A 12053-nucleotide genomic window follows, 5' to 3' on the forward strand; every position below is an offset into this window, starting at 1 on the left:
GTGACGGAGCAGTGGAACAGGCTGCCTAGAGCGGTTGTGGAGTCTCCTTTTCTGGAGATATTCAAGGCCCGTCTGGACGCCTACCTGGGCAGCCTGCTCTGAGGAACCTGCTTTGGTAGGGGGGTTGGACCCGATGATCTTTCGAGGTCCCTTCCAACCACTACAGTTCTGTGATTCTGTGATTTTATAATACGTTACTAAGATGTTGAAAATTCTGCTTGGTGAGTTCCTAAACGTGCTTACAAGTATCCCTTGTCTGTAGAGCAGGGACTTGACTTTTCTTCTTGACAGAATTTCTTTAAGAGTGTATGCCTTTATTCTGCTATTCACATCCTCACTGTTTATGTTGTACTTATTCAAAGGACCACTGAAATTTTGGATTGAACATGTCTTCCTTGAAGGAGGTTGTTCAGTATGTTACATGCCGACAGCACTGGACAAATGCGAATAGCTACTAGCCATTGCTAAATTCAGCATAGCAATGCAGATGATGACAGTTTATAGTAAAGGTTCCTGGACTTTGGTATGCATGCCATTAGTCATTGGGGACATATTTATGATTTTGCTCTGAAGTATCAGCAGTTGTGAGTGATGGTGATAGCTGTCAAGAATATTTGGAAATACCCTGTCTAGGAAGCAAACCTGATATTTCAATATTTCATTGCAAAATACAACCAAATTGCAAGTGTATGAATGGAAAAGGTAAGCTTCTCATACAAATTTGTTTAAGCTTTTGATTTTGCAAGCAGTGGCAATTCAACTAGAGGTATAAGTTGCTTAGGAAGAGAGGTCACCTTCAGTCTTAATTCTTCTGAAATTGCAACACGATAATAAATATCTGTAAAGGTATGTCAGAACTTTAAGGATTAAAGATAGCACTGTGACAGCTTCACCTGCTGTCAGTATATATATATGTATATATAAATATATATATATATGTGTGTTATATATGTATATGTGTTACATATGTATATAATTATACACTTTTATATAATACATTATATAATATGTACATTATATAATATGTAGAATATACATTCTACATAATGAATATACATTCTACATAATTCTATATAATGTATAATATACATTATATAATATGTAGAATATATAATTATGTATGTAATTATGTATTTGTACCTACTGGACAAGTAGATAGAAATAGCAGAAGTTGGACAGACTGGGAGACCAAGCTGTAGTGACAGAAATGGAGATAATCAAGAATGTCTGGCAGTGTTGGAAGACATCTGTCTCCATAGATCAGATTGCAAATTATGGATCCAGTTTCAAGATTTGTAATCAAATATACGCTAAACCTGATGCTAATTCGAGTGTCCAGATCTGGGGTGCATAAAGTTGTAGACAGTGGCAGCCTTCTGCTATTCATTTACTTGTTGAAATAGCAGAAATCATTGCAGTTAACTATAATACTAATATAAAGCTTCTATTTTAGTCTGAAAATAGGTCTGTTTTTTCATGCATTTTTAGAAAGAAAAATATATCTGCATATAAACAAAACTATTTTAAAATATTTTGAAGTTAGGGTGCTCTGTTAAACCTTAATAAAGTTCTAACTTTTCATGTGACCATCTTGCTCAACAGACAGGATAGACAGTGCACTTTCAATGTGCTTTTTGTTTGTTAGTTTTGTTTGTTTTTTAATTTTTCCTGGTTTCATTGGTAGCCTATGTGCCATATTGTACATTCAAATCATGTTCTTAAGACACTGATTTTGGGGAAACTTCTCTAATATACATATATTATTAAAGTATCAGTTGACTTTTTAAAAAGACCATAGGAGGGTAAGGGTATATTATTATACATATTTTAAAGAAGTGAACAGCTGAAATACAGGAAAGAGAAGTGGGCTATTTTTCACATCAATTTCTTTCAAATATCTAGGACCCTTTTTTTTAAGTATTGCTTGCATTATGTAGGAAAAGATTGATTCAAAGTGTATCCTAAACAGATTTCAATTTAAGAAATTCATGCTCTCAGTTTTGGAAAAGTAGTGTGTTGGTCCCAGTTTGGAAATCTGAAGAGAACAGTAATTTTTTAATAGGTTAGAAAAGTATGGTTTAAATTATTTAGAATTATCTAAACAGGAACTGGGACACAATTATGGTCCTCATTGTTTGATCATCCCTGATTCAGGAGATCTACCATTTCTGTGTCTGCAGTTGAGTTATTTTTATACATTTTTCTAGCTTCCATAACAAATAAAGTAAAAGTCCAGTATATTTTTCTGTACTATTGAGCTTTAATGAATTTTACTTGTATTTAAGGCACAATCTTGTCTCCAATCTAAAATGAGATGGAGGAAATAATGCATTATAGTTTTTAGTATCTGTACTGTTGTGTGTACTTGTAACATCATAATGTAAGTTACACTTAGAACTTCTATCCTGGAATTCTGTAGCTTCTGAAAAACTGACATAACTTTTAATGTTATATCAGAATTAAAACCTATGTAGTGCTTTTCAGTCTACACAATGTTTTAAATGAAATCATCTTTAGAATCTCTGCCAGGTTAAGAGGGTGCAAAAGAGAACTGAAGGAGAAAGTTGGTGTTCTGCCCAGTGAGACAGAATTTTTGATAGTTCCAGTTTACCTGTTGAATGTAAAAGCCATTCTTGTTAAACTTGAATACGTTTTCGAATACGTTTTCTAAATATAATTTTCACTTGATTAACTCTTAAATTTAGTTTCTGGTTTCCATTTTTATACTTAATCATTTGATCACTTTTCCACTAAAGTATTTGAGTGATTGGTTCTTAGTAGAAGGAACTGAAAAAACATCCGTAGCTTATATGCACAACATGAAGGAAAATGGGCTTTATGCAATGAATTGTCTAAAATTCAGGAGTTATGACACTGATCATCAGTTGTGTCATTGCTGTATTTGAAGTTATTGGAATTGAATGCTTTTCTTTATATTTTGAAAAGCAAGCCAAGAGTAAGCTGTTTATAGTTTTGAAAGGAGCAGTTAGGTTCATCTGGAAAAAATCATTATTGGGGTTTTTGTTGCTGATTGGACTCCTGGTGACTAACTGTGAGATCTTGTTTTAATAGTTCGTAATGTCTATGAGACTGTCCCAAAATAAATTTCATTTATTCATCAGTGTTCAAGAATGTGAACAGAAAAACTTGATGGTCAGGCACAAGATGTCATAGTCACTCTGAAGCCTTGCCAAACAAGAAGAAATCCTGGTGAATGGTAATTCTCTTGAGCAATGAAGAAAAATTCTGTCCTTGATCACTGATGATAAAAGAATGTCCCTTCCTATCTTTTTTCCTTGTACTTCCGAGATTTTACAGGGGATTCTGATGTTCTTACCACTGACCAGAGGAAGCACTAAAATGTTCTGCATGTTTAGGGCGTGCTATTAATTGCGTAATGACTTATAAAACCCATGAGTCTTGAGGAAGGCAACCTATTGCCTTGGTTGGCTATTGAAGCCAACCTTGAAACAATGTGACAAGCTAGAAAAAAAACTAGGCCCTAATGTCCAGCTGGACAGACCTTCCTTCCCCTCCTCCTCCCTCTCACATGCATACGATTTGGAGAAAGAAGGCCTGCCAAGCTTTATCTGAGACTTACGTGTCCTATGTCAAGTCTGTGGCTATTAAGAAAATGTTACTTGTTTCATGTTTGTCACAAAATATTCCAAATATGGTATCTTCTGTAAATTCTTTTTTGCATTGCATTCAGCTACCCTGTATATTTCTGAAAGCCCTGACAACACTATAAAGTGACTTGCAGTCTGTCAAAGAAGACCTTAGAATATATTAAATGATCAATAGTGTGGGTTCTACCCGTATTTTGGTGTGATAACAAGTGAAACAGGAAGGGACTGGCTGTGCAAAGCTAAAGCTTTTGCCAAGCTAAATTGCTTGGCAATGTAAGATTTGAATCCTATTTAGTCCAATGCAGGCAAGTTCATGGCAAAGCTTTTCTGTCTTTATTTTAGGAAATAAGTTGTATTATTCATACAGTGAATTGATTGTTGTTTATTGTTGAATTAATTTTTGTATATAATTTATAAATGCCTTTCCTTGTGTAAATTTGTGTTTATATAACTAATTGGATATTTATTCTGTTTTAGAGGTGTATCAAAAGCACGGACATCAACCCCTCCTAGTGTGGCAAGAACCATGAGTACGGGTGCTCTACCAAACAAAAGAAAAACAAGTAATTCAGACAGTTACTCAAGGTAGCTTTTGGTTTTGTTATTTTTCCCAGCAGTAGAATCTTCATTTAAGGGGAGTACTCACTACAGAATAAGTAGGGGAAAATGCTGTTCTCTGCAGTTAACGGAGAATTCATGGTCAATTTTAGATGCCTGTTTTAGATGCTCAGAATGTATTTTCCTTATTTGCCATCTAATAGAATATCACTGTCAGATAAGATGTGCACAGAAGACTTAGAAATGCCAAAAACCTCTTTGTCATTGAAAGATTGGGTGAATGATCATTCAAATGGCCAGTGGTTCACTTGAAGTGAAATGAAATTTACATCCACAGCACAAAAAGAAGTTGTCTGGCGCATGCCCTTTTAAAGGGCAAGGGGAAAATTGTATTGCTTTTTTAGACTATTTGCCTTTCCTGTTTTGACAGGCTAATTTGTATGTTTCCAGATTATCTGGCTAACCTAACTAGTGCCGCAAACACTTCATTGCTCTCCTAAAAATCTGGGTAAACTTACAAGGTGGTGGTAAATGTCAAATAAATGCGAAGTGTAAGCATGAAAATGACAGTAACAATAGCAGTAATTCCCTGAAAGGATTTAAATAGTTTTGTGTCAAGTTATACTGAACTGAGTTACAGTGAACATTTTTTATCTGTTTTTTTTTTTTTTTTTTTTTTTTTTCAGGCCTGATGGTAAAATAGGGTATGACAGTGGAGACTACTCAGTCAATGGTGGAAGTTCAAAAAGCAGTGAAGGAAATTCACCTGTACAGTTCTCTAAATTCTGCCATGAATGTGGAACAAGGTATCCAGTGGAATGGGCAAAGTTTTGCTGTGAGTGTGGAATTCGAAGAATGGTTGTGTGAACACATTCTTAGCAGCAAAGAGAAAACGAGAAATTGGAAGCATCTGCAACATACTGCTGCATGGAAAGCTAGAGCACTCCTTCCAGTTAGACTTCATGCTGCAAACATGTTGAAGCATCGTATTATAATTTTCTGAGTGCAATCTTCCGGTTACGTAGTAATTTATATATAAATATATATACTGTATATAAAAATAGCAGGTACCTTAAACTGTGCCATTCATGGAAATATTCTTTAATCTCTGCTGGAAATATTTTCAAGTATAAAAACACGTTAAGTAGCTTAGGTAGCGGAAGTGGTTCAGTGTTATTTTTCTTATATAATCCTACCAGATAAGGCATTATTTAAATCACTTATGTAGGTTAACTCACCCATAGGGAACTAACGATGAAAAACCTCTGGGTCAAAAGTTTCTTTGTGGAGGCATTTCCTTCAAATGTAATATTAAGTAGATGTTATCTATGTTCTAAGTGAGAACAACATAATCAACTCCCTAGAAATTTCTGGTTAAAAGTGCAAAAAGACTGGATCCCTTCAATCTGTTTAAACTATTACTACACAGTAATATCCTAACTGGACTTTACAGTTACTTCCAAGGATTTTTTTAATTATTCAAAGAGGAAGAAGTCTGAAAATTCCATTCACATATATGAAAAACAAGATTTGTGTAGCTTTCCCCATTCTGTTTTTGAATAAGAACTTGTTAATATTTCTATGTATTTATAACAAATACGATATCCTCATTTTAATCAGTTACTTCCTTTTGTTCTGAAATAGTTGTCTTTGTCTTCCTGTGTTTTCCACCATGACTAGCATGTGTAAAAGCTCTTTGCTTTTGTCTTTAAAGGTTTCCAAAAGTCCTACTCTTTTTTTTTCTTCCCTTGTCTCCTGAAGGAGAGTCTGTAGTTACTGTACCTAAATGTTGAACTTGTTTTAAAAACAACCTTCTTGATGTATCCAATGCAAAAAGAGTTCCATAAAATGTATGCTATTAGAAGATTAGAAATTGATATAAGTAGCAACTGTTTTTATACCTATCCCTGTGCAAGTAGCAGGTCCATATTTTTTGAGTTAACACATTATATTTTTTTTCTCTTCAATTCTGTATATTCATGGGCTCTGAAAGCAGCCTCTTAAAGTTAGTAACAGACTTCATATCAGTTCATTGGTTAGAAGAGTCAGGCCCTGGAAGTTGCTTTTTTCATTGTTTTAAAATAAATGACACAATCTATCAATGCTATTCACAAGCTGAATCAATTAACTTGAACCTGAATGTAGTAATCTGTTTTGTGAAGTTTTATTTTGAAATACTGGCACCATCTTAGCTATGCGTGGAAGAACAATCTGAAAGACCTTAATTGTGCCTTTCCCAAAATACACTCTTTTTGTCAGAAATGGTTACTTTGAGCTCACCGTTAGAATTGTTTTTTATACTTTCTGTGTAGCTTTTGCAAAATCTGCTGCAGTGTTGCACTGTAGTAACTTGAACGTTGTTTGCATTTTCAAAACTTGTGATTACTGTCAATGGGGCCTATTATGGAGAAACTGTGATTGAAGACATGCATCTCCAAAAGAGGTTCCAGTCTTGGAGGATAAGAGATATAAGAGGCTTGATGTAGTCATCGTGCTGGCTGCAAACTATTGATATTTCAGAATTATTTCCATGGAAATAATATAATTAATACAATATGAATTATACGGAATTGTCTTACACTTTTTATACAAAATTATTCCTAGAAATTATCTTTTCATCCAATGTAGTCTTGTATTATTTTAATTTACATAAGCTGGCTACTGAGCATGATAGGATGGATGACTCTTAATGAGAGACCTGACAAATCTTAGCCAATTTATAATACGTATATTTTAGGTTCACATAATTTAGGTTCTAGGATCTTTTTGGCACATTCATATTTGTACTTGGAAAAATTTCAGTCCTGCATCTTTAGCATAGATAAGTTTGCTTTAGAAAATTTGTCCTGGACTTGGGCCATGGAGGTCTGCAGACTGAATTACTGGAAGTTGTGTCCATCAGAAAAGATAGAAATCCAGCATAGGTCTGATTGGTTAGTGAATTCATCAAAGAATTATTTCCTTTATCTGACTTGATGAATTTCCAGTTTGTTTCTGCTGGAAAAAAAGCTTTTCACCACTTATTGAAAATGCATTCTACGAGGGAATTTTTTTAAGGAAATATATATATTACAGGTTTTCAAGAATAGATGGAACTGTTGAAAAATATATTGACTGTTCAGGTTTCCTAATTTTAAAGCAATGATAATTTCTGCCTTTTGAGCTTGGTGTAACTCTTTGCTTCCAACGTAGCATTTAGGAAATTACTTGAGTGACACATTTATATTTTTTTATGCTTCTATAATTTATGTCAAGAACTAGACAGGATTAACCTCAACTGAAGGAAAAACTTTAAAAATATTTCCTGAACTTTTAATTTGGCTTTACAGGAATGTCTACTGAAGTGTAAGTGACTGTTGATAGTAACATTTGATAATGTGTATGCGATAGAATCTACAATAAAGATAAGCAGAGAATGAAAATATCATTGACTATGCAGTTTATTACTGTATAGTGAGACTATCAGAAAGCTGGTATGTTTCTACTTTCAACTGGTTTTGTAACTGAATGTCAGGTTTTGTTACCAACAGTAGTCTGTATTATACACATTATCGAAACAGATCACAGTAATTCCATCTAAACATTCATTTGCAAATAGATTTGTTTTCATAATGCCCTGCAGAACTGAATACGGAAAATAAATTGATTATAGCATTTAAGGAAAATATAAACTGTTAATGGAGACAAGTAAAGACTCAGAATTTTGAATCTTTAGGTAGATTACATTTGTGAAGAAATTCCTGAATTCAATTTATTAACAAGACTAGGTCCAAAACATCTTGCCCTGCTCCTCTTACTGCCCTTATGCCTTGTTTTTTCATGGGAGGAAAAATCATGAATACAGATGCTGAAAGGGTAGTGTTCCAGAATGCCTCAAGAATCAAAATTTTGGTAATTGTTAAGATGAAACACCTAGATCAACTATGCAGCCCTGATGTACTTCACTGAGGAGTCTAAACTTAGCTAGTGTCATCTTCTGGATGCCTTGTAGGAAGATAATTTAACTTAAAAGCCTAAATTCCATAGATTTAACGTGTAAATCTATGATTACATGATTACTCCATTTACCATCTCTCTTTACAGTTGTGTGTTTGTGCGTGTGCATGTGTATTTTGTGAGAACTCTAGTTATACAAACAAAAAGTTGTTTGACTAAAGCAGAGTTAATACAAAAAATGTACTGGATATTACTGGGGAACTGTGAAGCCCCATACAGCTGACTGGTGCACTTGCTGTATACTGAAAGTGAAATTTATTGACATGATTTTAATGTTACCTACTATCAATGTCTGACCTTATGTCAGACTTTCTTTTAAACCGTTTGCCGCTATATCTTCCTAAATTGCTTGCTAAGAGTCTTTCAATCAACAAAGAAGAAAACAACAGGGAGGGGAGGAGGATGGAAGAAAAAAAAGAAAAGTCAGTGGTAAAATCCCATGTAAAAAAGCAAGAAGGCTGTTGCTGAGGTCCTGGCTGACAGTGTTTGCATTCCCATTTTGCTTTTGCGAATACATGATCTACTGGACAGTCTACATAACAGAAAGGAGTGTAGGAGCATTGGGCCTGTAGTGATGCAAGTGCAATGGAATTCTGAAATATACTAGTTTCAAAGGTGAAAGCAGCATAGTAAAAGGCCTAGGCTTTATATGATTTACCTTTCACAAGTTTATGTATAATACTGTTTCCAGGTCTGAAACTATCTAGGGTATTTCTAACCACACAGCAACATAAATGTATGGTTATGCAGATAGTTATTCTTAGTCTCTGACACCACTACAGGAAAGTGGGCAGCAGGAGGAGGAGCAAACTTTTGCATCATTTCAACTTATACCTATGAAGTGAACATCTAGGCAGAATTTTTCAAATTTGCCAGAGACTTGAAGAGCCATTAACCTCCCACAGGTGGATTTGAAAAGCTTGACCTGAGGGATTGCTTGGCCTCGGAGGCAGCCTGGAAGCCTGGGGAGCTCTCCATGGTGCTCTTAACGCTGACCCTCAGGTAGCAAGGTACACAGGCTAAGAACTCCAAAAAAAATGTATTTTAAGACCTGAGCTAATCTTCACCCAGCATCGAAGTTCTGTCATCTGGGTAAGACTAGCTCTTAATTCACCATTGCAACTAAGAATTAGTGTCTGAAATGCAGTGTGTGAAAAGAACACTTCCATGATGCACGCTTATCAAAGTCAGCGAGAGGAGGTATGGTTGCAGTAGTTTAAACACTAAGGATCAAGGCATGTAGCAGTGCACCTTGATGTAGGCTATGTAAGTAGTTTGAATATAAAATGTCATTGTCAACGTATTATAAAGTTCTCAAGAAGTGCTGGTTTCCATCACAAGGCTTTTGAATCTGTGCAATGAACAAATCTTTTTTATATCTTGACAGAAATTTGTGTTTTGTAAGAGTACTTGTTACAACTTTATTTTTTTCAGTATGACTAAGCTATAGGTAATCATATGGATTGTATGAGACAGTGGAATTTCCGTCTTTGAAATTGTTTTTGGTGACTTTGGTGAAAATATTTTTATTGCCTTGGAATAAGTACAGATCATCCCAACTGATTTTTTTTTTTTTTTTTTTTAAGTTGCTGAGTAATATTTGAGTTACCTAGCTGTGTTGTTGGAAGAAATGTTAAGTAAAAGATTCTTAGCTGTGTTCAGCAGTTATTTGGTCATTGCTTTCTTTCCACTATTCACAAGATAAGGGATTCATCTTGCATATTAATGGGAATTTTAATTTACTTTTTGTGCATGTATTGTCCCAGAATACCCGTTTTCTGGAGAATCCTACTTAGCCCCATTTCATGTTTCCAGAAAACAACATATTGATATATTCTTTTAAATAACTAGTACTTTTTCACAAAACCAATCAATAGGGAAATCAGTTTTCTCCAATATGAACAGTAGCTTTTGAGACAGTAAATCAAATATTCAGGTTGATATTGTTAAACAGTGAACTTAAGGTCTAAATGCAAGTGCATGGTTTTTCATTGTTCTATATTTGTATTTGGATTCCTGGTAGAAAAGCGGATGGATTTGGGTCTGATCTTGTAAAGTGTTAAGTATTCCATGACTGTTACAATACCTACTTTATATAATTGCTGTAATTCTCTAGGTGTTCATCCTTCATATGATACTTAGTATATATCTTCGTAAGTTTATTTATTGATATTCTATGTTTTTAAATGAAGTGTTCATTCATGTATTTGAGGTGATTAATTTTGTCAGCATTACATTTATTATGTTTGCCTTGTCTTTCAGTACACTGAATATTTGTGTTTGTGACCATCCAGTGTTTCTTTTTTTTTCTTTTTTTTTTTTTTCAGAACACCTGGGTTTCCATCTTATTTGATATATTATTTTAAACCACCAGTTCTGTTTTAATAAATGTAAATCACTACCTGATGCTAATTTGCCACTTGTTAACAATAAAGGAAATATGCCAATAAAACTTGGAAATCCATGCGTTTTTGTAGCCAAATGTGAAATTGTCTTTAAAAAATAGGATAGGGATAGGTAAAATCATTTCAACCGTATAAATATTGTCATGTCTTTGGTCTCAGGGAAACCATACCTAATGGGAGAACCCATCCAAAGACTTGCAAGATGAGATCTGTATTGCTTAGTCACCTTGAAAAATACTCTGTACCAGATATTTAAGTTAGTAAGAGCTGCTCATGTAAATTTAATTCTGTTATCCCTTTCCCAACTATATGGAGTGCTTAGTTAATATAGAGCCTATCACTGTGATAACCTGTAGTATATCACTTATTATTACTATTATTTATTTATTTTAAATAAGGCTGTAAGGTATAACCTGTAACTAAACCTGATCTAGGTTTGTTCTGCTTTGTGAGGACCAGTCACTGCTTTGTTCATGAAATAATTAAGAAGTAAGAAAAAGAAGTTATATTTTTCCTGTAAAGGTCACTTATGTGACCAGAAATTGTAATAAGGACTTGGGTTCCTGATTTTGTTGGCTAATCGGGCTGAATAGAGACCAGTTCCTCTTTTCTTCTTTTCAGGGGTAAGTTCCTCCTGATGTTTCTTTTGTTTACTTTACCACACCCTCTTCGGAGGAAAACAGATCTATTTTCTATTCATTCTGGATAAAACTCATGTGCCAAAAGCCTGCAAAATCTTGTCACTGCTGAGATTCCGTGATAGCCAGCCACCAAGCTTGCTTCCTCTTTGTTTTAGTTTATCATGAACTATCCCAGTCAGATAGCAGGAGGAACAAAAAAAAAAAAAAAAAAAAAAAAAAAAGTTAGAAAGTTAGAACCAAGCAGATGCTTCATGAATCCTATCATAAAACCACCATCTCTGTTGCTCAGCACAAAGCTGAAGAGGTGAAACTAGAAGGAAAATGAAAATGAGCTAGGAGTGACCCTTAGCTGAGCAACTTCAGCAGTTTAATGCTGTAAAGTAAGATGTCAAACCAGTGACCTTCCTTGATCTGATTTCCTGAACACCAAAAATTCTGCAGAGCACCTAACTTGCTGTTAGAAATTATTCAAATGTGCAACATTATCTTGCTCACATGGGTTCATCTGCTCAATTCACAGTCCCTTGTAACAACAGTGCTAAAATTATTTGCACTAATTTTAATACCTGTCTTATCTTGCTTCCTTTGCCACCTTCCCATAAATTCCATGCATTTCTAAATTGCATGTTTGACCTACTCATATTCCTTTTTTACAGTGCCATAATTTTAAAACAAACTAACAGAAAGATGGTAAAAACTGAAAGGGAGGTAGGAGTGGTGGTGATACCTTGCAACGTCCCTTAGCCCGTTTTCTGTAAAGCAGTTTGGTTTTGCCAAACTCCTAATTTCAGTGGAAGCTGGAGAAGGTTCTCAATTAGAAGGAA

At 34.6% G+C, this 12053-nt stretch overlaps 1 protein-coding gene across 1 annotated transcript in view; it reads left to right on the forward strand.

Moving 5' to 3' along the window:
- ZC2HC1A (zinc finger C2HC-type containing 1A) overlaps positions 1-10635 on the forward strand; it is a 43249-nt gene extending 32614 nt beyond the window's left edge. Inside the window, exons 8-9 of the mRNA XM_035316711.1 lie at positions 4107-4214; positions 4874-10635. Coding sequence (XP_035172602.1) covers positions 4107-4214; positions 4874-5054 — 289 coding nt within the window. The 3' untranslated portion in view covers positions 5055-10635. The remainder of the gene's footprint in view (positions 1-4106; positions 4215-4873) is intronic.
- Positions 10636-12053: the final 1418 nt, after the last annotated feature.

Source organism: Oxyura jamaicensis, chromosome 2 (assembly GCF_011077185.1).
Source record: "Oxyura jamaicensis isolate SHBP4307 breed ruddy duck chromosome 2, BPBGC_Ojam_1.0, whole genome shotgun sequence".
NCBI lineage: Eukaryota > Metazoa > Chordata > Aves > Anseriformes > Anatidae > Oxyura > Oxyura jamaicensis.